We start from the raw sequence: 27980 nt of genomic DNA on the forward strand, positions 1-27980 counted from the left end.
CAAAAGCAAGGATTTTGGTAAGGATAAATGAGGTGAAATAAGCAAGATTTAGAGGGACTGTCAAGTTGATGTGATCTGGAAAGGAGGTGTCCGGAACAAGGAGCACAGAATGGGGGGGGGGGGGGGGGGGCGGGAATTGGATAACTCTTTCAACGGGCTAGTGCACCATCAGCGGGCCGAATGGCCGCGCCGTTATCCTGTAGGTGCTCAAATTTTGCTCCCCGCTGGGGTTCAGCGATGCTTGGGCCATTCAACAAATTCTCGCAGTTGCCCGCTCCCTCCGACCTGCACTGGTTCCCGGTCAGACGCCACCGTCCACTGCCGCAGCTCAGCTCGGCCCGCTCCGGCGCCAACCGCCGGCGGCGGCGCATGCGCACCTGGACAACCTGCAGCCGCTCCAGCGACGAAGGCGCCGGCCCGTCGTCTTCGTTGGTGCGTTGTCCCCATGATTTTCTTTTAGTCAAACCACTCTATTTAAATTGCTGGCAAATAATTATTATCGATTCCCAAACAAAAGGAATGCCTTTATTCCATTTTAGTTTAAGCACTTTTTGTCAACCTTCCGCCTCCCTTTTGGCCCGAGTTTAGGCTTACTATCAACCAATTGATATCAACTACCTGCTGTTATGTTAGTTCTTCATTACGAGACAAACTTGGGGTGAGTTTAACATCTGAACATTTATTTAAGGACAACAGACTGCCGCTTTTCCCCCGCTCTTTCCAGCCACTTTCTGTTTCCCCTATGTGACCCCTTGCATTGCCTACTGGGAACTGTAGTTCTTTATTCTAACTACATAACAACACATGATAACACATCTTCCCCCTTTAAAGGAAAAACATAATACTTTGTCCTTATAAACCTGCCAAGAACCCTTGTCCACTCAGCAGCTTTCAATCAGTCTCTGAGGTGGTTTTATGGTCCTTTTTGGTCTGGTGCTCGTTTCCGCAGGTACGTTGCTTTCATTTGCTGCATTGGTGTTTTCCTGGGAACTCTGGTCCACGTGTTCATTTTCTCCATATGCTGGCCCCTTTGGTGTACTGACAGGAGACGGGTCACAGCCATGGGTTGGAGCTTGTGGTCGTAGATCCACGCGGTTCCTCCTCAGAGGTGTCCCTCGCACCATCTGGATCTAGTATGAATGTGGTCTTACTTCCTCTTGCACAACTCCTTGCACGGACCATGTGCCAGAATCATGATCTCGGATTCACACATCATCCCCAGGCTTCAAGACTGGTAGGCTTTTCGCTGCCTTGTCATGATTCTGTTTCTGTTTTTCTTTCCCTTCCTCTTTAGCCTGTTTGACCTTGTGTGCTCCTTCAGGTGTCAACAGGTTTTCATGTATTGGAAGGTTAGTGCGTATGCGTCGACCCATCAGCATTTGGGCTGGTGAAAAGCCGTTCTGCAGTGGCGCACTTCTGTAAATCATTAAACTTCTATGGAAATCCTCTCGTCCATCTTGCGCTTTTTTCATGAGACCCCTTCACCACCTTAACTGAACTCTCTGCTAGGCCATTAGATTTTGGGTGATGTGGGCTTGAGGTTATATGTCAGGACCCCCAAACATTGGCAAAGGATTCAAATTCACTGCTCAAAAATTGTGCACCATTGTCTGATACTACTTCACGTGGAACTCTGTGCCTTGCAAACACAGCTTTCAGGAACGTGATAACTGCTTTGCTGGACGTTGACTGCAGTGTCGCAACCTCTGGGTAATTGGAAAAGTAGTCTGTTACAACAATATGGCTCTTCCCATTACAGTCAAACAAATCCACTCCAACTGAAATATGGCCTGTCTGGTACAGGATGTGGTGTAAGTGGTTCTGCTTGCTGCTTTGGTCTGTAAGTAAGGCATATTTCACATGAAGCAGTAGTCTGGCTGATGTCTTGGTTCATTCTCGGCCAGTACATCACTTCACGTGCTCTACGTTTACATTTTTCCTCCCCAAGATGCCCTTCGTGTATCTTCTGGAGCATCTCCTTGCGTAGTGACACTGGAATCACAAACCTGTTTCCTTTGAAAACCATATCTTTCACTACTGACATTTCAGCTCTGCATGCCCAGTAATCCCGAATACACATTGGACAGTCATCCTTTGCTGCTGGCCATCCTTTCCATATTGTATCCTTGAGTACTTTCATTGTTTCATCTGCCTCTGTTGCTTTCCTAATCTGCTCTGTTCTATCCAGAGATACTGGAAGAGAGGGGACAATCATGTCAACATAGGCCTGTATATCTGCATTGACCTGTTGGTCACTTTTTTCTGTCTTGTCGACTGCTCGAGACAGAGCATCAGCAGCAAACATATATTTACCTGGTGTGTAGATCATCCTTACATCATACTTCTGCAGCCTTATCAGCATGCGCTGTATCTTCATGGGACAGTCATTCAGCGGTTTGGACATAATTGAGACCAATGGTTTATGGCCTGTCTCCACTTCAATAGCTTGCCCACAGATGTACTAATGGAACCTTTCACATGCATATGTAGTGGTGAGAAGCTCTTTCTCTATTTGTGCATAGTTGGCTTCCGCACTTGTTAAAGCCCTTGATGCATAGGCCACAGGTTGCCATTTGCCATCATGCTGCTGCAGTAGTACTGATCCAAGGCCGTGCTGGGACGCATCAGCTGATATCCTGATACTCCTTTCCGGATCATAAAACTTCAGGACGGGCTCTTCAGTTAAGATTGCTCATGAGACCAAATCCATTCATTTTGTTGCTCAAGGAGTGACCTCAGTGGTGCTCACACTGTTGACAGTCGAGGGATGAACTTAGCCAGGTAAGTCACCATCCCTAAGAAACATCTCACCTCCTCTTTGTTTTGAGGCCTCTCCATGTTTTTAATGGCTGACGTCTTTCTTGGGTCAGGCTTCACTCCCTCCTCAGATATGACATCTCCTATGAAGATCAGTGTCTTCACACCAAACTCACATTTCTCTTTATTTAATTTCAAATTGACATTCCTTGTCACGTCAAGCACTTGTCTCAGTTGAGTATCGTGTTCCTCCTTGGTGGACTCCCAGACGATGATGTCATCCATCATGGTCTCAACACCAAGTATGCCCTCAAAAATCGTGGATGGTTTTATGGTAGACTTCTGGTGCGGACAGGATCCCATATGGCAGCCGAAGATAGCGATATCTTCCATGTGGTGTGTTAAAAGTACACAGTCTCGAACTTGCCTCATCAAGCTTCATCTGCCAAAATCCAGACGATGTGTCGAGCTTGCTAAACCATTTGGCACCTGAAAACGGGGGCGTGATCTCTTCCCGTGTTGGCAATTTAAAATGCTCTCTCTTGATAGCTTTATTTGAGATCTCTTGGGTCTAGACATATCCGCAATGCTCCATTTTTCTTTTGCACAATGACCAGTGAACTCACCCAATCTGTTGGTTCTTCAATTTTCTGTATGACCTTCATCCATTCCATGCATGCTAGTTCTTGTTTAAGTTTACCTCTAAGTTGAAATGGAACTTTCCTGCATGCATGGACAACAGGAGCCACTGCCTCATTTATGTGAATTTTGTGTACACCAGGTAAGCATCTGAGCCCCTCAAAGACATCTGCATACTCTTCCATGAGTGTTGTGTGGTCGTCTTTGGTATGTGAAGCTACTATGAAAACTCTTTTCACTAGGTTGAGCTTTTCACATGCACTCAGACCTAATATTGGCTGTACTCTCTTTTCTGTAATCAGTAGCTGTGATTTTAAGTGCTGCCCTTTGTGCTTAAAGGTCACCGTACAGCCCCCTTTTACTGGAACTTTCTCTCCAGCGTAGCCTGTCACTTTTAACTTCACAGGGTAAATCTTACTCTTTACTTTGAGAGTCTTATAATCATCCATGGATAACAGATTCACCTGAGCTCCGGTGTCAAGCTTGAATGGAATTACTGTCTCATTCACAGTTACTGGAACAATCCATTCTGTTTTGCCAGCAGCCACAGTCTGTACAGAATCCACAAAGAATTCCTCCATTTTCTCATCAACTGTGTGCACCTTTCTCTTGTTAGCCCCAGCTTTGCAGCACCTTGCAAAGTGATTCTTCTTCCCACAGCTATTGCAGGGCACATCTTTGGAATGTGTTTACCTCCACATCTGCTGCATTTGCTATGTGGGCCTTCCTCTTTGATTTGCTGTTGCTTTCGGAAATGCCTTGGGAGCTGCTTCTCTGTTTTCACAGCATGTACTGTTGTGTCTGCTCTGTACAGCTCCTTAGCTTGTGCTCGTGTGGTTTCTGCTGATTTACACATATTCACCACCTTTTCCTGGGTCAAATCTTTTTCACACAACAGTCTTTCTCTGAGTCCGTTATCTGGAATTCCACAAACTATTCTGTCTTTAACTAGTGAGTTTCTCAAATCTCCAAATTCACAAGACTTACTCATTGTGTGAAGCTCAGCTAAGTATTGGTTGAAGCTAACACCTTGCTTCTGGTCACAGGAAAATAATTTATATCTCTCAAATGTGATGTTTTTACTTGGGATAAAATACTCCTAAAATTTTTCCATCAAGGTGCCCAATTCAAAAGCTGTCTCTTCAATTTGAAAGCTGTTATAGATGTCCAAAGCATCTTCACCAATCACGTGCAGAAAAATAGATGCTTTCAATTTTTCATCGTTCCTTCCTGCTCCACTAGCATCGAAATATGTGTTGGATCGCTGTTTGAAGCATTTCCAATTATTGGCTAGATTGCCAGTAAACTGCATAGGCTTGGGAGGACTTAGCTTATCCATAACGGGAACTCTCGGCCTCTCACCTGAATCTCTCTTGGCAAATCCATTGACTGCTGAACTTCAGGAACAATGTGCTCCTTCGCCACGTCGGCCGGCTTTTTCTCCATCTTTTTACAACGTTTCTTTCGTACTCACTGAGTCTCTTTCTCAATTGCACACAGTATTCGTTTACTTTCCTTATTCAGACCTCACACCAACTTCTGACACCATGTTATGTTTGTTCTTCATTACGAGATAAATTTGGCGTGGGTTTAATATCTGAACATTTATTTAAAAAGCAACAACAAACTGCGTGGAATGGGCTGCTGGCAACGGAGGTGGAGGTGGATACGATAGGGTCTTTTAAGAGACCGTTGGATAGGTACATGGAGCTGAGAAAAATAGAGAGCTATGGGTAAGCCTAGTAATTTCTAGGACAGGGACATTTTCGGCACAGCTTTGTGGGCCGAAGGGCCTGAATTGTGCTGTAATTTTTCTATGTTTCTATGTAAAAGACAGGCTGCTGCTTTTCTCGCTCTTTCCAGCCACTTCCTGTTCCCCCATGTGACCCCTTGCATTGCCTACTGCAAACTGCAGTTCTTTATTAAAACTACATAACAACACATAATAACACACAGCTATGGTGCTGCCTGCAATCAACACAGGTTGAGTATTCCCACACCAAATGTGAAGGGTTTAACTTACTGGCAGGAGTGTCCCAGACTCCACAGTGTGGGCTGAATGGCTGCAGGGCAGGGCATGCAACTGGAAATGTCCTGTACTTGAACTATCCCTTAAAAACTTTGACAGCAAGAGAAACCACATTGCCAGCTGTGCTGGGTGTCACGGTTGTGGGCTTTTTGTTAATGTGTTTCTGAATTTCTCCGGCATTCAGATACATTTAAAATTTAAGTAAATAATATTTATTTAAGATAAACTAATTGGTGTATTATTGTCTCAAGTATCAAGACAGTGAAAAGCTTTTGTTTGCATGCTATCCGGACAGATCATTGCATGCATAAGTACATCGAGGTGGTACAAAAGAAAAAAATCAGAATCAGGTTTATTATCACTGACATATTTGTTTTCTGGCAGCAGTACAGTGCAAGACATAAAGCCATAAAATTTACTATAAATTACAAAAATAGTTAAATAGTGCAAAAGAGGAATAACGAGGTAGTGTTCATGGGTTCATAGACCGTTCAGAAATCTGATGGCGGAGGGGAAGAAGCTGTTCCTAAAACAGAATGCAGAATATAGCGTTACAGTTACAGAGAAAGTGCAGCGCGGGTGGACAATTAAAGTGCAAGGGCCATGATGAGGTAATTGGGAGATCAAGAGTTTATCTTTAGTGTAAAAGGTACGTTCAAGAGTCTGAAAACAGCGGGATAGTTGTCCTTGGAAGACAGCTAAAATACTTAAACAATCAAAAGATTTAAACAAAATTGAAATAAATAATAATTAATTGTGTATGGTTTTGGTTACCCTGTTATAGGAAAGGTGCCATTAAGCTGGAAAGAGTGCAAAGAAGTTGATGAGTTCTACAATCCACAATCTATAATTGCAGATCCTGTGCCAAACCTACCTGGTCCAGGGTCTGAGAGCTGATTTTTCCAGCATACTCAGATGGTCACACAAACAGGACTGTCCTAGTAGGCCCATAGTTTTTTCCTGCTCTTGCCCCATTGAACTTACTTTCTCATACCTTGACTGTATCCTGTCTCCCCTTGTACAGTCCCTTCCTACCTACATCTGGGACGCTTCATATGCATTCCATCATTTTGACAACTTCTAATTCCCTGGCCCCCGCCACCTCATCTTCAGTTTGACTGCCCAGTCTTTATACACCTCCATCTCCCATCAGGATGGTCTTAAAGCCCTTTGCTTCTTTCTGCAACAAAGATCCAACGAGTTCTCCTCCATCAACACTCATCCGTCTGGCAGAACTTGTTCTTACCCTGAAGAACATCTTTTTTGATTCCTCTCACTTTCTACAAATCAAAGGTGTAGCCATGAGCACTTGCATGGGCCCCAGCTACACATTCCGATTAGTTACGCTTTCCTTGTTAAATGACGATGGAGGAGGGAGAAGGAATGAATCAACTATGGCTAATCATGGAAATTAAGGAAGGCATTTAAAAGAAAAGAAAATATATAGTGGCCAAAGTTATAGGCAGCCCTAAAGATTAGGATAAATTCAGAATCCAGCAAAGGAAGCCAAAAAAGTTTAGAAAGAAAATAAACTTAAGAGGGCAAACTGGCAAGAAATATAAAACTGACAATAAGAGCCTCATTAAGTACATAAAAAAGGAAGAGAGAGGTCAATGTGAACATAGGTATCTTGGAGAATAAGGTTAGGAAATAGTTATGAGGAACAAGGAAATGGCAGAGGAATTAAACCTATTTTGCATCACTTTAAGGGTAGAAGATACATGTTTGTCCCATTTACACAAAAAAATATGGGAGAGTAATTAAATAACATCACTCTCACTAGAGAATTAGTATTCGGCAAACTACAGTTAAATTGGTATTGGTTTATTATTGTCACTTGTACCGAGGTACAGTGAAAAGCTTGTCTTACACACCGATCGTACAGGTCAATTCATTACACAGTGCAGTTGCATTGAGTTAGTACAGAGTGCATTGATGTAGTACAGGTAAAAAAAAAATAACAGTACAGAGTAAAATGTCACAGCTACAGAGAAAGTGCAGTGCAATAAGGTTGAAGGTCACGACAAGGTAGATCATGAGGTCATAGTCTATCTCATTGTATAGGGGAACCATTCCATAGTCTTATCACAGTGGGATAGAAGCTGTCCTTAAGTCTGGTGGTACATGCCCTCAGGCTCCTGTATCTTCTACCCGATGGAAGAGGAGAGAAGAGAAAATGTCCCGGGTGGGTGGGGTCTTTGATTATGCTGGCTGCTTCACCAAGACAACAAGAGGTAAAGACAGAGTCCAAGGAGGGGAGGCTGGTGTCTGTAATGTGCTGGGCTGTGTCCACAACTCTGTGCAGCTTCTTGCGGTCTTGGGCAGAGCAGTTGCCATACCAAGCCGTGATACATCCTGATAAGATGCTTTCTATGGTGCATCGGTAAAAGTTGGTGAAAGTCAAAGGGGACAAACCAAATTTCTTTAGCCTCCTGAGGAAGTAGAGGCGCTGATGAGCTTTCTTGGCCGTGGCATCTACGTAGTTTGTCCAGGACAGGTTGTTGGTGATGTTCACTCCCAGGAACTTGAAGCTGTCAACCCTCTCGACTTCAGCACCATTGATGTAGACAGGTGCATGTACACCGCCCCCTTTCCTGAAGTCAATGACCAGCTCTTTAGTTTTGTTGACATTGAGGGAAAGGTTGTTGTCATGACACCATTCCACTAGGCTCTCTATCTCCTTCCTGTACTCCGACTCATCGCTGTTTGAGATATGGCCTACAATGGAGGTATCATCTGCAAACTTGTAGATGGAGTTAGAGCAGAATCTAGCCACACAGTCATGAGTGTATAATGAGTAGAGTAGAGGGTTGAGGACACAGCCTTGTGGTGCACCAGTGTTGAGAAAAATCGTGCCGGAGGAATTGCTGCCTATCCTCACTGATTGCAGTCTGTTTGTTAGAAAGTCAAGGATCCAGTTACAGAGGGAGATGTTGAATCCTAGTTGTTGGAGTTTGGTGATCAGGTTGCTTGGAATTATTGTATTGAAGGCAGAGCTGTAGTCAATAAACAGTAGTCTAATGTATGTGTCTTTACTGTCCAGATGCTCCAGAGCTGAGTGAAGGGCCAGGGAGATGGCATCTGCTGTAGACCTGTTTCGACGATAGGCGAATTGCAGTGGGTCCAGGTTGTCTGGTAGGCTGGAGTTGATGCGTGCCATGACCAACCTCTCAAAGCACTTCATGATGGTGGATGTCAGAGCCACTGGTCGGTAGTCATTGAGGCATGTTACCTTGCTTTTCTTTGGTACCGGGATGATAGTGGTCTTCTTAAAACAGGACGGAACCTGAGATTGAAGCAGGGAGAGGTTGAATATGTCCATAAAAACTTCTGCCAGCTGATCAGCACAGGATCTGAGCAAGCGGCCCAGGACACCATCTGGGCCAGGTGTTTTCCTCGTGTTCACTCTTAGGAAGACTGATCTTCCGTCCTCCACTGTGATCACAGGTTCAGCTGCGTCGGTTGCCGTCAGGGTGGATGGTGACAATCCACTTCCTTTTTGTTCAAAATGCGCATAGAATGCATTAAGTTCATCAGGAAGGGATGCGCTGTTGTTAGCTATGCAGCCTGACTTCGTCTTGTAGCCTGTAAGCCCTGCCATAACTGGCGGCTGGTCAGGGACTCTGCCGATAAGGCTGATAAGTTCCTTGTTCATGATGGATTGCCCCCTAAGATCTGAGAAGAAGTGGCTAAATACATAATGGAGATATTGGTTGTATTCTTCCAAAACACCTCAGATTTTGGAGAGCTGCTGAATGGATTGACAGACTTCTGAATTATTACCGTTATTAAAAAAGGGTGGAATGGAAAATGAGGATAATTATAGGGTTGTTAGTCCATCAGCTACTGTCGAAAAACTGTTAGAATCATTTCCAAGCAGTTAACACATACCCAACTCAGTTTAAAGCTAAATGTACTTGTCCTTAAAGACCCACAATTACTTTCAGGACTATAACTGCTAAAAGTGAAGTTAAAGCTAACTTGCTCTAGTTATCAAATCTGAAGGTGAGGGAATACCTTGAATAGTGACCAGAATATGATGTGCATTTGAGCGAGGTCCCAATCTAGTATTTCACTTATTTATTAAGGAGGTATTGGCAGAAGATTTGGAAATTCTTAATCTGACCAAACACAGTCAGCATGGCATTACAAAAGGAAATCATGCCCGAAATTTATTTGTGTTCTTAGGGAGAATGTTAGCCAGAGTTGATAGAAGAAAGCTGATGTATGTAATAAACTTTCACATTTTCAAAAAGCATTCAATAAGATGTCACACAAAAGATTATTTTATAGGATAAGATCTCATGCAGTTCTGGGTAATAGATTAACATATTAGAGGAATGGCTAAATAGCAGAAAGCAATGAGGAAGAGGGGGCCATTTTAAGGTCAGCAACCTATAACTAATGGGGTGCCTCAGGGATCAGCGCTGAGTCTTCAGCTGTTTACAATATATATTGAGAGGAAGTAAGTAAATGTATGATAGCTAACTTTGTGGATGCCAGCTCCATCATGGACACAACCCTCCCCACCACTCAGGACTCCTTCAAGAGGCGGTGCCCCAAGAGGGTGGCATCTATCATTAAGGGCCCTCATCATCCGGGACATGCCCTTTTCTCATTACTACCATCAAGGAGGAGGTACAGGAGCCTGAAGAGCCAAACTCGATGATTCAGAAACAGCTTCTTCCCCTCCGCCATCAGATTTCTGGTACGATCCATGAACCTATGAACACTACCTCATTATTCCTTTTGTTTTGCACTATTTAATTATTTTTGTAATTTATCGATTTTTATGTCTTTGCACTGTACTGCTACTGCAAAACAACAAATTTCACGTCACATGTCAGTGATAGTAATTCTGATTCTGATGCAAAAGTAGCAGGGAAGGCAGTCTGGGAGAAGGATACAGATAATGTACGGAGATACTCATAGGTTAAGTGAGTGGTAAAAAAAGTTGACAGATGGAGTATGCTGTGGGTAAATGTGAAATGCAAAAGACTGCAGAAAGCTGCAGCACAATGAGATTGGGGGGGGTTGGGGTGGGGTTCTGTCATGGAAAAAGATTAGCAGGTGAATAGAGGAAAAGGTTCAAGATGTGCTCAAAGCCTTTTTTTAAGACCCCCTACCTCAACTCTCTCTCTACATCAACGACTATATTGGTGCTGCTTCCTGCATGCAACAGAACAAATTACTTTACTTGCCAATTTCCACCCTGATCTCTCCTTCACAATGTCCATCTCTGACTCTTCTCTTCCCTTTTTGGATCTCTCTGTGTCTGTCTTGGGATAGGTTAGTGACAAAGATCCACTATAAGATTCCCACAGCTATCTTGACTATACGTTGTCCACCCTACCTCCTGTAAGTACTCGATTCCATTCTCTCAATTCTTCTGACCTCACTTCTGCTTTGATGACAAAACTTGCTACAAACCAACCTCTGAGATGTCTAGAGACACAAAAAAATTCTGCAGATGCTGGAATCTGGAGAATACACCAAAAGTGCTGGAGGAACTCAGCGGGTCAGGCAGCATCCATGGAGGGAAATAAACAGTCAACATTTCGGGCCAAGACCCTTCATCAAGACTGGAAAGGAAAAGGGCAGACCCGAAACAGATTGGGTGACCGCTTCGTTGAGCACCTTTGCTCCGTCCGCCACAACAGCCAGGACCTCCTGGTAGCACCCACTTCAATTCCACATCCCACACCCATACTGACATGTCTATCCACAGCCTCCTCTACTGTCACATTGAGGCCAGATGCAGGTTGGAGGAACAACACCTCATATTCCACCTTGGGAGTCTCCAGCCTGATGGCCTCAACATCGATTTCTCTAACTTCCGGTAACCCCTCCCCTTCTTTTTCTTCCCCCTCCCCACTCCTTTGTCTTCCCTATTCCTATGGCTCCCTTCCCCTGCCTTGATTACCTGCCCAGCTCCTCTGTCCTTTATTCCATGGTCCACTGCCCTCTCCTACCAGATTCCTTCTTCTTCAGCCCTTTGCTTCTTCTACCAATCACCTCTCAGCTTATTACATCTTTTCCCCCTTTCCCACCCCATCCACCTACCATCCCCCCTCACCTGGATGCCTATCACCTGAACTCACCTCTCCCCTGCCTGCATGTGCTCCTCCCCCTCCCCTCTTATTCTGGTTTCTGCCCTCTTCCTTTCCATTCCTGATGAAGGGTCTTGCCCCGAAACATCAACTGTTTATTTCCCTCCATGGATGCTGTCTGACCTGCTGAGATCCTCCAACACTTTTTGTGTACTGCTCTGAGATGTCTACCTTCTTCTGTAACTGTGGCTGTCCCTTTACCGCAGTTGACAGAGCCTTGACTATGTTCCATCCATTTCCTGTAGCTTTGCTTTCACTTCCTTCCAGACAGAGCAAGGATAGAGTTCTCCTGGTCCTCACTTTCTACCCCATTGACCAATGTTCAGTGGATTAGCCTTCACAATTTACACCATCTTCAATGGAATTCCATTACCAAACTTGTCTTCCCCTCCCCTATGCTTTCAGTATTCTGGAGACTTTTCCCATTGCTGATCCCTGAATGGCTCCTTTTTCTCCACTCTCTTTCCATCTCATTGGCACTTCCCCATGCAATGGCAGGAGATGTAATAACTGTTCTTTAACCTCTTCTTCCTGCCATCCAGGGACCCAAACAATTCTAGGTAACGCTGCTTATATGATGCTATGTGCCTGTGATGCCGCTGTAAGGTTTTCACTGCACCTGTGCATACTCGTGCATGTGACAGTAAACTCGACTTTGAGTGTTTCCAACCCTTTTTATTCTTTTATTATTTTTGTTTATAGAGTGGTTATAACCCGTAATTCGCTGCGTGTGGCTGGTGGAAACCCTACAGGCAGAGAAATGGCATGAAGGAAAATTGGACGATAATTTGCAGGGCAATGAAGAATGAAGGGGAGGCAGCAGGGAATAGGACTGATGGGATTGCTCTACCAGCAACTGGCAAGATGGAAAGATGTTAATATCAGGAATAGAAGTGCAAAGATTTTTTTTAATGCAAACTCCTCGTTAGCCAGGCCACGGTGGGGGGTGGAAAGAAAGACTTAAAAACAGTTTTTTTGTTTTCAATTTTCATTATTGTTTCCAGCTCTGCAGAAATTGCCAACCTCGATAATTAGGTGCCAGGAGGTAAAAGGGAGAGCATATTTCCGTGAGCATTAGGACCCTGTTCAGCGGTAGTCTGGTTGTGTCGCAGTTTAATGATACGAAAGGGAGGAGTTCTGCAGAGCAAGTCCTTCAGATTGGAGTCGGTAGGTTGTAAGGTGTAATTTATTGTGCGCGATGCATTTGAGGAAACTACTTGCAGCTGGTTTGTACAATAATAACTTGTTTGTAGATTTGCATTAAATCCGAGCCGCCTTTCTTCTGCTTTTGAACAGCCATGACAACAGCCGATCCAAAAGCGAAGAGGAGAAACAAGAGCTCATACTTGCGCCATGCGGCCAAGAAGCCCCGCGGAAGTCGAGAGCTGGAAGCGGGGATGCAGGGTCTGCTCATCACCTGCAACATGAACGAGAGAAAATGCACGGCAGAGGCGTACAGCTTGTTGAATGAGTATGCAGACCAACTATACGGCCCAGAGAAGGTGCAGTGCGGCTGTGAGTTGGGACATTGCAGGCAACTCTAAACCCAACTCGTGTATCTTTGTTCTTTCACTTACTGACAATGCCAGTAATTATTGCCTGTACCTAATTGTCCCGGGAACTGAGTCTAGAAACAGTCAGATTATGTAGGGTACTGGAGTGGGCAAGCAGAGACAACACCTCCCTCACCCCCATCATTAAAAAGCAGGTAGTAGAGATTATGGATACCCACACGTACACATGTTTGTCCTCTGCCATGATGGTGTGTGTGGGCTCTCCTAACATTCAACAAATTTAATGCCCTGTGATGTATGTAAATGTAGTTGCTGATGGTAGTGCAACAGATTATTTAGATAGCTGGAATAATTACTGCAATGTATTAGTTTGGAACTAAACATGGCAACCGAGGAATTTGTATTCAAGGATTTGAATTGAGGATTAAGAGCAGAAGGGTAACTAGGGAGAGAATAGGTCCCCTTAAGGATCAATGTGGTTGTCTATGTGTGGAGCCACAGGAGATGGATGAGGTCTTAAATGAATATTTCTTGTTTGTATTTACCACGGAGAAGGTCATAGAAGCTAAGGAATTAAGGGAAATTTATAGTGATGCCTTGGAACATATCCACATTACAAAAGAGATGCTGGTGGTCTTAAAGCATGTTAAGGTGGATAAATTCCTGGGGCCTGATCAAGTGTATCCTTGAAGGACCTGCTTCTGTTCTGTGGGAAGCTAGGGAAAAATTGCAGGGGTCCTGGCATAGATATTTGCATCATCTTTAGCCATGGGTGAGGTACCAGAAGACTGGAGGGTGGCATAGGTTGTGCCTTTTATTTAAGAAGTTGAGAGGAGAAAGATTTAAAAGGGACCTGAGGGACAACTTTTTCCCCACAGAGGGTGGTGGGTATATGGAATGGGCTGCCAGAGGAAGCTGTAGAGACTAGTACAATTAAAATGTTTGAAAGGTATTTAGTCAGGTACAAGGATAGGAAGGGTTTAGAGGGATATGGGCCAAATGCAGGCAAATGGGACTAACTTAGGTAGATGATTTGGTTGGCATGGACGGGTTGGGCCGAAGGGCCTGTTTCTGTGCTGTATAGATCTTTGACTATACAGTAAATGAGTGGATGCTGAGAAATCTGGAGGTACAGAAGAATCTTGGAGCATATACCCCACTGGTGCTTAAGTGTGGCAGACAATTAGAAAAGGTGTTTAATGAGTCATACAGGATGCTTTCCTGTATAGCTGAGGCATAGTACATAATAGGAGGAAACTTTGTTAGAATTAAATGCAAGGCTGCATCATATAGTTCTAATCATCCATTGCAGCAAAAATATAATTACTTTGATTAGATGCAGAGGTGATTTATGAGGAAGTTGCCAGGACTGGAAAATTTTATTTTTGAGGAAAATTGGATGGCTAAGGCTTTTACCTTTGGCGAGAGGAGAAGGATTTAATAGGAACTTGAGGGGCAACTTTTTATTTTCCAACATATATGGAATGAGCTGCCAGAGGACGTGGTTGAAGTAGGTACAATAACAACTTTTAAAAGACAGTTGGATAGGAATGGTTTAGAAGGATATGGGCCAAACACAGGCAAATGGGACTAGCTTGGTTGGGCACTTGGTCTGCAGGGACTAATTGGGTTGAAGGACCTGCTTCTATGTTGTATGACTCTAACAAAGCAGGCTGAGAGCAATCTTAATTGAGGTGTTCAAAAGTATGAGGGGCTTAGTAAGAATAAGTAGGGCTTATTTCCACTAGGAATCAAAACATGTAATCAGATATTGATACAATTTTGGATATCAATAGAATCAACGGCTATGGGTTAAAGAGAACAATCATTATCTTTTTGAATGGTGGAGCAGGCACCAAAACCTTTTTCCCCAGAGCATGGTTTGGGCCTGAAACTCTGTGCCTGGAAGAGGCAGAAACCCTCATCCCATTTAAACGGGGCTTTGGATGTTTTTCTAAAGAGTAATAGTCAGCAGGATTGTGGATTTAGTTCTGGAAAATGAAATTAGGCTGGGTAAACTTTTTTTTAACTACCACATACAGGATGGGGCAAATGGTCTGCTTCCATGTTTACAAATTGTTTATGATTCTAGTGTACCAGACACACTGATCCAGTAGTCTTAGAGTTCACCATTGCTGATGGTTAAATTTAAGCAGGGTTTATTTAATTGACTGCATTTATGTTTCCTCCCCAGTGATTGGTTTTGAGCTAGTGTCTGTAGGATCTTAACTCAGGCCTCTGAATTAGTTATCAGATAACATCACCCACCACCCCCCCCCCCCCCCCCACCTCCATACTGTATTCTTTTCATTCTTATTTGGAATTTTAAACCTAGCTTAAAATAAGTGCATACTGTAAAATATTGACTTTAATTTTACCGACTTGCTATCTGTGGTGCTGTTGTTGCCAGCACTATTGAAGCAATTGTGCAGTTAGTTTAACAATCTCGGAGTGAACAAAGTAGGGAGTTAGTAGATCACAAGTTTTATAAAAGGGATGGTAAGGGCTGGAGATTTTAAAAATAGTGCTTTCTCATAATTTTGAATACATTTAAAATGCATGGTGCAATCTATTTATGACAAAGTAATTGGATGTGTTTAGGAACTATATTCCAAGGTTGTTAAGAACATAAGAAGTGGAAGTAGAGTAGGCCATTTCATGCCTGCTCCACCATTCAAAAAGATAATGATTGATCTTTTACCCCATAGCCCTTGATTCCATTGATTTCCAAAAATATATCAATATTTGTCTTGAAGAGAAAACAAAATCACTGGTTTATAAAGGAATTTTGAAAGGCCAATTGATTTGACATGAGGATAACCATGTTTCGTTCAGTGAACTTTGCCTCCTTTTGTGACCTTTAAACTATTGCTTAAACCCTTTTTATTACTTCCAAGGCAGTATATAATAGAGGATGGTCAGTAACTTCTGTTAGAACTGTAGATTGAGTAATTAATGGAAACATCAGATGCTTAGCATATTTAAGACGTGAGTATTCGGTAGTGGGTCTGGCTGTGAAGAGCATAACACGCAATTTGCATAGTACAACATTTTTCATGTGATTGAGTATTGAACTTTGGTAAAGGAGAAGTTTGTGGATAAGTGTAGCTATCAAAGCACAGTGTCTGTTTCCATTTTGAAAATATTTACAGGTGTCTTTCTCTTTTTTTCCATAGTTTGTAGAGGAATCTAACAGTGAGGATGAGGAAGATGACGATGCTGAAGCTGCCCTGAAGAAAGAAGTAAAACAGATCAGTGCATCGACACAAAAGCAGCTCCGCCGATTCCAGGCTTTGGACAGTGGTGCCAACAATGTTGTCTTCATCAGAACTCATGACATTGGTAATGTGCTTTTTTTTTGTTCCCAGTTTTGGAGTGAATTATGTTCCAATCATTTCCTACTTTCTTTCACAACAAAATAATCTATGCCATTGCTGAGGGTAGTACTCCCTCCAGAGGGGTCACTAAATAAGGGATATAGAATTATGGTAATTAGTCGAATGAAAAAAGGGGAACTCTTCATCTAGTTGGTGATTGGAGTCTGGAATTTGCTGCCTGAAAGGCCAGTAGAGGCAGGAAAGACTTATTTAAGAAGTACCTCGATGAGTACTTGATATGCCTGCAACCTACAAGGCTTTAAACCAAGGGCAGGGAAATGGCTGTAGGATAGAGAGCCGTGAGTTGGGGCCTTAGTAACAGGCCAGAGTCTGACTATTTGGAATTGAGATGAGAATTGTTTTTCATTCAGAAGGTTGTAAATCTTTGGAACTCTACCGAAAAGAGCGGTGGATGATCAGTCATTGAGTTTCTTCTAGTCTGGATCATTCACATTTTGGGCTCCCAGGACATTGAAGGAGATGGGGACAGAAATGAAACAGAAAATGCTGGAGATAAGATCTCTTTATTAGTCACATGTACATCGAAACACACAGTGAAATGCACCTTTTGCATAGAGTGTTCTGCGGGCAGCCCGCAAATGTTGCCATATTTCCCGCGCCAACATAGCAGGCCCACAACTTCCTAACCCGTATATCTTAGGAATGTGGGAGGAAACAGGAGCATCCAGAGGAGACCCACGCAGACACGGGGAGAACATAAAAACTCCTTACAGACAGTGGCTGGAATTGAACGTGGGTGTCTGGTGTTGTAATCGCGTTACACTAACCGCTACACTACAGTGCCTCTCACGATTAGGTAGCACTGATGAAAAGAGAAATAGCTAACATTTCAGGCCAATGACCTTTCATCTGAAAAGATCATTGACTTGAAATATTAATTCTGTTTCTCTCTCCACAGATGCTTCCTGACCTGGAGAGTGTTTCCAGCATTTTGTTTCTAGGTTTGTAGCATCTGCATATCTTGCTTTTGGATGTGGGGATGGATCTGGGATGTGGACTTGTGCTACAGGATCGGTCATGATCTTATTGAATGGAGCGCTGGATGTGGGGACAGCAGCTTAACTCCTGTTTCTTGCACTTTTATTTCTTGGCTGGATTGTTCTCTTTCAGCTGGTATTGACACAATGGGCCAAGTGACCTCCTACTGTGCTGTATCTTTCTATGACTGTGAAGTACCAATGGATAAAGCGTTTGTGTGTTGCATTAGTGTTCTGGTACTGCATGTGAGGTGACCTCTGTAAACTCCTGTTGCTAAATTTTGTGATGCATAGAAAGATGGATCTGGGCAAGGCCTTATTGAGGAATGGTACTGAAAAAAACATGATTGTACTGAAGGTGCCCAGTGACAAGTTTACCTAAGAGCAACATGAGATAATTTCCTGAGCTGTGCCCAAAAGACAACTGTGTGGGAAATGATCTCATCTGACATGTTCTATCGGGAGGAATTAATGTTTTTGAGTGGGAGCTATTATAATATCAGCTAATAAGGAGGCAAGAAAAGTAAGAACAGCATCAGTCAGCAGGAAAAGATCTTGTGAACAAGGATAATTGGAAACAGGAGATTGAAACTGGGTTTCAGGGCTGTGGTAAGAAGGATCCCAGGGAGAAGTTTTGCTTTGGGAATGGACATGGTTTCAATCTCAGTGATGTAAAGAAATGCATGAGTTAGAAATCTGCCCTCTGTTGTATGTGCTGAATACATGATGGAATGACATGTGCACTGAAGCTTGCTTCTAAAATTTGGTTTTTGTAACTTCAGTGGGGCCATAGTTCAGAAGTGGAGTTTAAGATGCATACATTAAGACATAGCATGTGTAGCACCTAATTTCTTTGCTATACATGTTGTAGCTGTAATATCAAAAGGGTCTAAGGAAATAGCTGGTAATGGGAAAATGAAGCCAATGGTGTCTTTGCTCCGCAGAATAATCCCACAGTAGTTGGTGGCTTTGACAGAGGAGCGAATGGTCAGATAATGTCCAAACAAAAGTCTGGAAGAGGCACTCTGTCCAGCTGATGAATGTTACTTCAGACGTTCTTTCATCTTTTTGCTGATAAAGTTACTGATTCAAAGTTTGTTCTGCTTTTTTGTGCTTTCTTTATGCTGGGACTGTCCCTTTTTAAATGTGCCTATGCTCTAGTATTCCTGTTTGCATCTGTAAAGATTCAGCATTCTTAACTCCCATCAGATCCTGATGGGAGTTATATACAGGCCTCCGAATAGTAGCCACGATGTAGGGTCCAAATCATGACAGGAGATTGAAAAGGCATGTAAAAAGGGCAATGTTATGGTCGTCATGGGGGATTTCAATATACAGGTAGATTGGCACTGGATCCTGAGAGAAGGAATTTGTAGAATGCCTGCAAGTTTGCTCTTTAGAGCAGCTTGTGGTTGAGCCCACTAGGGAAAAGGCAATTCTGGATATGGTGTTGTGCAATGAACCAGATTTGATTAGGGAGCTTGAGGTAAAGGAACCCTTAGGAGGCAGTGATCATAATATGATGGAATTTGCCCTGCAGTTTGAGAGGGAGAAGCTAAAATCTGATGTATTGGTATTAGAGTTGAGTAAAGGTAGCAGGCAGGGTAGACAGAGTCTGTGGATGTTGTTTACTTGGATTTTCAGAAGGCCTTTGACAAGGTGCTGCACATGAGACTAAACAAGATAGGAGCACATGGTTTTACAGGAAAGGTACTAGCATGGATTGAAGATTGGCTGACTGGCAGAAGGCAAAGAGTGGGAATAAAGGGGGCCCTTTCTGGTTGGCTGCTGATGACTGACTAGTGGTGTTCTGCAGGGGTCGGTGTTGGGTCTACTACTTTTCATGTTGTATGTTAATGATCCTAATGACGGAATTGATGGCTTTGTGGATGATACAGAGATGGAAGGACGGGTAGTGTTGAGGAAGCAGGGAGTCTGCAGAAGGACTTGGACAGGTTGGGAGAAAGAGCAAGGAAGTGGCAGATGGAATACAGCGTAGGGAAGTGTATGGTCATACACTTTGGTAGAAGGAATAAAGGCAAAGATATTTTCTAAATGGGGAGAGATTTCAGAAATCGGAGGTGCAAAGGGACTTGGGAGTCCTAGTGCAGGATTCCCTAAAGGTTAGCTTGCAGGTTGAATCGGTAGTAAGGAAGGCAAATGCAATGTTAGTATTCATTTTGAGAGGACTAGAATGTAAAAGCTAGGATGTACTGCTGAGGCTTTATAAGGCATTGGTCAGACCACATTTGGAGTATTGTGAGCAGTTTTGGGTTCCATATCCAGGGAAGGATGTGCTGGTATTGGAGAGGGTCCAGAGGAGGTCTACGAGAATGATCCTGGGAATGAAAAGGTTAATGTATGAGGAGCATTTGATGGCTTTGGGTCTGTACTCACTGGAGCTTAGAAGGATGAAGGTGGGGAATCTCATTAAAACCTACCCAATATTGAAAGACCTGGATAGAGTGGATGTGGAGGGGATGTTTCCAGTAGTGAGAGTCCAGGACCACAGGGCACAGCCTCAGAATAGAAGGATGTCCCTTTAGAACAGAGATGAGGAGGAATTTCTTTCGCCAGAGGGTGGTGAATCTGTGGAATTCATTGCCACAGACGGCTGTGGAGGCCAAGTCATTGGGTATGTTTAAAGCGGAGGTTGATAGGTTCTTGATTAGTAAGGGTGTCAAAGGTTATGGGGAAAAGGCATGAGAATGGGGTTGAGAGAGAAAAATAAATCAGCCACGATCGAATGCTGGAGCAGACTTGATGGGCTGAATGGCCTAATCTTGCTCCTATGTCTTATGGTCTGATAAGGAGTCAGAGACTGCAGAAAATTCCTTTCCCACTCCTGGCCCACCTAGGTTCTCTATCGCATTGTTCACCTTTTTCCATTCCACCCATTCCCCCATTCTCCACTTCCCACCACCCCCCCCCCCGCCCCCCTGGTTTCCCACCTGGTTCCATCTACCCTTCACCGACACACTCATCCACCTGGGTTGTTTCTCCCCTGGCCTAGCTTTTCCAATATCCCTCCCCTCCTCCACCTCTCCCCATCTACTGGTTTTGCTTCCTCCTCTTTAAGGAAGCAGATATGATAGTGGCGTTCTGGAGGCTTTTAGATAGGCACGTGAATATGGAGGGATACGGATCATGTGCCGGAAGAAGAGATGAGTTTAATTTGGCATTCTGCTTTTCACAGACATCGTGGGCCGAAGGGCCTGTTCCCTGTGGTCTCTCCTTCTGACTCCAAACATTCTATTGGGAGTGACTGTTGGAAATGTGTAAGGTGTACTCTTGACTAGCATTGCTTGAAATCAGCACTCAAAAACCATAGAACAATACAACACAATACAGGCCCTTCGGCCCACCATGTTGTGCCGACCTTCAAACCACACCTAAGACTATCTACCCCTTCCTCCCACATATCCCTCTATCTTAAATTCCTTCATATGCTTATCTAACAATCTCTTGAACTTGACCAATGTATCAGCCTCCACCATCACCCCAGGCAGCGCATTCCATGCACCAACCACTCTCTGGGTGAAAAACCTCCCTCTGACATCTCCCTTGAACTTCTCACCCAATACCTTAAAACCATGCCCTCTTGTATTGAGCACTGGTGTCCTGGGAAAGAGGCACTGGCTGTCCACTCTATCTATTCCTCTTAATATTTTGTATACCTCTGTCATGTCTCCCCTCATCCTCCTCCTCTCCAATGAGTAAAGCCCTAGCTCCTTTAGTCTCTCCTCATAATCCATACTCTCTAATCCAGGCAGCATCCTGGTAAATCTCCTCTGCACCTTTTTCCAACGCCTCCACATCCTTCAAAAAGGCACTCCCTCCCTATCATAGACACAAAAATCATAAGCAGGTAGTTCTGTGATGGCCTTGGAAGAAAGGCCAAAAGGTAGTTGTGGTAGCACCACTTTTGGTCACCAAAAACATACACCATTCTCACACATTACATCTCAGTGATTATGCACACGCTGGCTTAAAATGAGGGCCCCTTGTTAATCAACAGAACTACAAGTAATAAGTAGTTAGTGATTCAGTTGCAGAGAAATTTGCAGCATTCAGACAATTCTGAAGACAACACATGCAAGAGAAAGACAGTGAGTGAAGTGACAGAACTGTCCACATTGCTGTCGGCCACACGATGAGGAAATTACCTTTAATTTCACTGTGATAAACCAAGTTATTCATTAACCAGTTACCTTGCTTTGGCAGACCATCAGTCCTGGAGACTGACCTCAGAACATTCAATGGATTTACAAAGGTTGAGGGAGTAAACTGTTGACAAACACACCAACTTCTGACTGGCTATGTCATGGCATTACATCTCAGTCACACAACTGCTTGAAGACTGACAGCTCTTGCCAATTTGTGTAACGTGAAAGCATGAGCTCTGTGATATTTGTAAATCTAAATACACTTTTTTCCTCTCAAACAGAACCGGACAAATTAGTTCATCACATTTTGAAGGATCTACATACGACCAAGAAGAAGAAAACCCGCGCTATTCTGCGGATGTTGCCAGTGTCGGGGTCGTGCAAGGCTTTCATGGAGGAGATCCCAAAGTACTTTGAGACTTTCCTGGAACCCTGGTTCAAAGTTCCCAAAAAGGCTACTTTCCAGATTGTTTATAAAGCTAGGAATAATAGTCACATGAACAGAGATGATGTCATCAAGGCCCTGGCAGGTAAATGTTACTTTTCTATATATCACAACTGGTTTTAAGGACTAAATCTAACATTGGAACCATGTTTGCAGACGAGGTGAGGACTTTCTTATAATGTGAGAAAATTTGTATTATAGGCATTGTTTGAATGTATTTAGTTTTGTTTTTAAATAAACCTACCATTTTGCTTTTTTTTAAACTTGTAAATGCTTTAGTGCTTTTCATTGTCTTTTACAGTCATGGAAGTGGACTGTTCGAAGCTCTCCTTGTGCTGCTGTGCTTTGTTGGGGCCTTCTCCAAAAGACTAATGTATCCAGGCTCTTTTATTCCATGCCTTCAATCTTCATAAAAAGCCTATTTTGTGGCCCTATGAATGATATTTTCTTTGCCCTTCCTCTTCTGTTACTTTATCAAAACACTATCAAGTTAATTAGATGCAATTTCCCTTTTAATAAATTCATGTTGACTTTCTCTGATCAATCCATACTTGTCCAAGCGACTATTAATTCAGCTCCTAAATATTGTTTCCAGAACTTTCCCCAAGCACTGAAGTTAAACCTAGACATTAGGTTTATCCTGCAGTGAACAAGAATATAATATTTGCTATTTATCCAGTCCCTCTGAATCAATAAATGTTTGGAAGATTATGACCATGGCTTCTGCAATTTCCTCTCTTGCCTCCTTTATCGATCTAGAATGCATTCCGCAGGGCCAGGTGATTTATCCCTTGAGTGCAGCTGGTCTTTTTAATACTTTTAACAATTTTTAGCCCATCCAGAATCTCAATTTCATCTTCCTTTGCTAGAGACTCCAGCAACATCTTCCTTGTTAAAACATTAATGTAAAGTACTCATTCAGTACCTCAGCCATGCTCTTTGCCTCCATAAGTAAATTTTCCCTTTGGTCTCTGGTTTTACCTCTCTTATAACCCTTTTCCTGCTCCCGTGCTTAGAGAATATTTTTGGATTCCCTTTTCATATCAGCTGTCAATCTTTCCTCATGCTCTGCCTCTCTTATTTACATTTTTACTTCATTTTTGAACTTCTGCAATCATTCTGGTTCTTGCGTGTTTAAAAACCTGGCACCTTTCGTATGTTTTTTCCTGCTCAATTTTCCTCTACCTTTCTGGTCATACAAGGAGCACAGGCTTTAATTTTCCTGTTTCTGTCTTTCATGGGAATGTATCTAGACTGTAACTGAAACATTTCCACTTGAAAGGCCTCCCATTGTGAAACTACAGATTTGCTTGCCAAACACTGATTCCAAAGCCAGACTTGTTCTCGTCCTATTGAAATTGGCCCTTCTCCAATTCACCAGTTTACCTTGGAGTCTTCTATATCCTCTTCCACAGCTATTCTAAATTTTATGATACTGTTTCCTAGACGTTGCCCCACTGACACTTGCTCCGGTTAGTCTGGCTAATTTCCCAGAATCAAGTCTATTAATGCCTTGTGCCAGAGAAAAATAGTGAAGAAAGTTCTGCTGAACATACTTCAGAAGTCCTCCCTCCTCTTGCTATCCTAGTTTTTATTTGGATAGTTAAAGTCTCCCTTTGTCACTGCTTTGGCACGTCCTCTGCATTTTCCCTGGAACCTTGTTTCTTAATATCCTTCCCATCAGTTCTTGGCTTGTAGAATAGTTCTAGCAGTGTAATTGCACCTCTGTTGTTTCTTAATTCTATACGGATAGGATGTCATGCAACTGTTAAGGACAGAACCTTTCTCTTCAGCGTTGCCATATTCTCAACAGTAATTAACTTATTCGTATTTCAGGACCTGGGCATTGCTGGCAAGGACAACTTGTATTGCTTGTCCCCAGTTGCCCTTGAACTGAGTTGCTTGCTGGGCCATTTTGGAGGACATTTAAGAGTCAACCACATTAGTGGGTCTGGAATTGTATGTAAGCAGATCTCCTCCCTGAAGAATGTTACTGAGCCAAATGAGATTCCTAAGACAGTCCTGTGGCTTTGTGATTGGCATTGCTACTGACTAGCTTAAATTTCAAATAATTAATTTTTAAAGTTCCACAGGTGCCCTGGTGCAAGGTGAACTCTGGTCTCTGCATTGTTAGTCCGATAACTTGGCCCCAGTGATGGCACAGATGTTCTTTCCCACACTCCTTTCTAAGCATTTATAGGGTGCAAACTAAGTTTAATGTACACATAAAATTAAGATAGAAGTAAAAATATCAAGAAGAAATGCAATCTTGCTTTTAAAATAGATCATATTTTGAAATATTCTGATGAGTTGCAGTGCATATCAATACAATTATTTTAGCTGGCCCTGAAGTGTGATTTGCTGTAATTGTGGCTTAGTGCATCTTTTGAAAGCCTATTTGTACCTCATTCAACAAGGTATCACCTTTTCAGGCAAGAATGGTTCTTAAATTCCCCAACTTGATTTAACTGATTACACTGGATGTGGTCCTTAAGAAGGGTCCTGACTTGAAATGTTGACTGCCTGCTTTTCTCCACGAATGCTGCCTGGCCTGCTGAGTTCCTCCATCATATTGTTTTTCATCTGTGGTGATAAACTTCTCAATACCTTGTGGAAAACTAGCGAATCACCAAGGGCAACTTCTGGATTTCTGTGTTTAATTGTCAGACTAACTCTTCAGTCCCACAGTTTAATAATAGTGAAAGTTGACTGTTTTGCTGTCATCACAACTAAAACGTTCAGACCACTACAATAAATTTTTGATTTAAAATATGGAAAATTGTCTATTAAGTACACAATTTGTGCCATTGCAGCAATAAAACTTTGAAGTAAAACATTGATATGAACTTAAATATCAACATTTAAATTCGGTGTGAGCAAGCAGTAGTTTACTGTGGCAATGTAAATTTCTTGCTGACTGAAACAAAGATGCACCACCTGTCAGTTTTTTTGTAGGTGACATTCCTGGAGTCATAGAATCATACAGCACAGAAATGGGCTCTTTTGCTCCATGTCCATGCTGACCCTTTTGCCCATCTACATTACTTCTATTTGCCTGCATTAGGACTATTTCCTTCTATACCTGTCTAAGTGCTGCTTAAATGTAGTGATAGTAATTGTATCTGATTCCACCACCTCTGGCAGTGCATTCTAGATATCAGCCACTTTCAGTGTGTTTTTTAAAAAAATAATCCTCAGATCCTTTTTAAAACTGCTTCCTCTTGCCTTAAACCTCATCCCTCTTGCTTTTGATACCCCTACCATGTGAAACAGATTTTAACTATCTACCCTATCTATACCTCTCATAATCTTGTATTTCTGTCAGGTCACCCCTCAGCCAGCTTTGCTCCAGGGAAAGCAAGCCCAGCCTATCCAGTCTCTCCCCACAACTAAAGTCCTCTAAGCCAGGCAACATCCTGGTGAATCTCCTTTGCACTCTCTCCAGTGCAGCCACATCCTTCCTACAGTATGGCAACCAGAACTGCAGAAAATAATCCCAAGTGTGGTTTAAACAGTGTTTTGTGAAGTGATAGCATAAAGTACCAATTCCTATATGCGTATTCACCACCCTTTCGACCTGTGTTGCCACTTTCAAAGAACTGTGGACTTAAACTGCTAAGTCTCTCTCTTCATCAATATTCCTTAATGCTCTGCCATTTCTAGTGTATTGTCCTGCCCCTATTTGACTTCCTAAAGTACACCACCTTGCATTTACTGGGTCTCGTTTTCATCTGCCAGTGCTTCACCCACCATTCCATTGGATCTATATCCTTCTGTGCTATCCACAACCCCATTGATTTCTCTGTCATCCTTAAACTTACAAATCCCACCATCTATATTCACATCCAAGTCCTGAATATATGTCACATATAGCCAAGGTTCCAGCACTGATCTGTGGTGCACCACTAGTCACTGACTTTCAATCAGAGAAACATCTTTCCACTACTACTGTCTCCTATCACCAAGCCAATTTTGGATAGCCTTGGATCCCATGTGCCTATTTTCGAATTTCTTTACAACGGAAAAGGAGGCCATTTGGTCCATCGAGTCTATGCCAGCTCTTCTTCTCCAGTAATTTTCTCTGGAAACCCATACAGTCACTGGGAGAGTGTGCAAACTCCAAATAGATGGTACCCCACTGTGATAAGACTATTGAACAGTTCCCTTATACAATGAGATGGACTATGACCTCACGATCTACCTTGTTGTGACCTTGCACCTTATTGCACTGCACTTTCTCTGTAGCTGTGACACTTTACTCTGTACTGTTATTTTTTTTAACCTGTACTACATCAATGCACTCTGTACTAACTTGATGTAACTGCACTGTGTAATGAATTGACCTGTAAGATCGGTTTTGTAAGACAAGTTTTTCACTACCTCGGTACAAGTGACAATAATATACCAATACCAGAGGTCAAGATTGAACTTGGGTCTCTGGAGCTGTGAGGCAGCAACTCTATAGTTTCACCACTGTACCACCAATATGATGTGACTTGGGACATCTTTGCTAAGTTAAAGATGCTTTATAAATTGTTGTTCTAAAACGTGGAATTTGCATCTGTTAGAGAGCAGCAGGTGTTTTCTCTTTTTTTTTGTATGTTTGGAAGGAATACTGACTCTGTTTCTTATTTTTCAGGTGTAGTAGCAAATTTGAATGCTGAAAACAAAGTTGATCTTAGTTTTCCTGAATACACCATCATAGTGGAGATAATCAAAGGCGTGTGCTGTGTGAGTGTTGTCCGGGACTATGTACTTTTCCGCAAGTACAACCTGCAAGAGGTAACAAAAAATGACATGGAGGAGAAATCGAAAAAAAACACCTGCTCTCCCTCTGAGAATAATGGTTGTGTAGGTTCAAAAGAGCAGCTGGAAGAAAAGAAACCCAACAAGAAAGTTGAAGATGAAGGGCAGGAACTGGAGCCACCTGTCATGGGTACAGAAGATGTCTTTCAAGAGCAGAAAAGTGGAGAACAGGGAGCTGAAAAGGAGACCATTTACAGTGAGAGTAACCAGTCTGAATCATAGTCTGGTGGATTGACTGTTCCACAAACTTTCTTTTTGTAATTTTGGACAGCAAATCTTTTCTAAGTTACACCTTTGCACCTGTTCAGGAGTAGTGTGTTGCTCCTGAATACTCTGCCAAAGTCTTCACACATTGTAAATGAGTAAGGAGGAAAGTTTAACTTTGTAAACTAAAAGGCTGTGGTGGTTTATCTTGTCTTCAGACCTGTTACAGGATGTTCCTGTTGAAAGTAAATCTTGCTACTTTTTTCCGAAATAGATATTTGGATTTTTTTTAAAGGAAAATTGTTCAAAACAAGTTTCAATTAAAATGTTGATTTTTACCTCCAATTTTATTTTAATACGATACTTTGGAATGATTTGGACATTGAATACTCTCTGGTTTAATCTCATTGTCATTCTCGGCTGAATCAGAATACAGACTCAACATTTATGGAGTATGATTGCATGGTGGTTATGCTTCCATTGGGGAGATGGAAATGGTCTTTCGAGTGTTTTGTTTGTTAGATATCTGACATATTAAACTCAGCTGCATTCCAACATCCTGTGCCTGTGAACGTCACTAACTAGTTTCTTTCGAGCGCAAGTTGTGACACTTTGGAGATTCAGAGGTTATTAAACTAGTAATGGGTTCACTGTTGCAAACGTTTCCCTTCCCTGGTCTGGATCCTTTTTATAACTTCAGACCAACAGCTTAACTCGAAACTGCTTCTTCAAATAGGTGATTAAGCCACTTGGATTCAGTGACAACAAGGAAATAAGATATAAGCTGGCTGAGCCATCAACACCACATGAATCAACAAAAAAGGCATATTGAGCTTTGGTTAGAATGAAAAAAATTGGTAACTGATGGCTTTAAGTTTCAACACAAGAACAGACTGGCAATATTTTATAAGCCTTTGATAACTTAATTTAAAATG

At 42.6% G+C, this 27980-nt stretch overlaps 1 protein-coding gene across 3 annotated transcripts; it reads left to right on the top strand.

Moving 5' to 3' along the window:
• Window positions 1-27594, top strand: thumpd1 (THUMP domain containing 1). Of its 3 annotated transcripts, none has more exons than XM_052021197.1 (5): window positions 1-17; window positions 12832-13037; window positions 16226-16391; window positions 21872-22120; window positions 26675-27594. In XM_052021197.1, the coding sequence occupies exons 2-5, from the start codon at window positions 12834-12836 to the stop codon at window positions 27061-27063; spliced, it is 1008 nt and encodes a 335-aa protein (XP_051877157.1). In that variant the 5' UTR covers window positions 1-17; window positions 12832-12833; the 3' UTR covers window positions 27064-27594. The 3 variants fall into 3 exon arrangements, with proteins under 3 accessions (XP_051877157.1, XP_051877156.1, XP_051877155.1); XM_052021196.1 differs by lacking the exon at window positions 1-17 and adding an exon at window positions 442-658; XM_052021195.1 differs by lacking the exon at window positions 1-17 and adding an exon at window positions 12588-12702.
• Window positions 27595-27980: the final 386 nt, after the last annotated feature.

Source organism: Pristis pectinata, chromosome 8, assembly GCF_009764475.1.
Source record: "Pristis pectinata isolate sPriPec2 chromosome 8, sPriPec2.1.pri, whole genome shotgun sequence".
NCBI classification, from domain to species: domain Eukaryota; kingdom Metazoa; phylum Chordata; class Chondrichthyes; order Rhinopristiformes; family Pristidae; genus Pristis; species Pristis pectinata.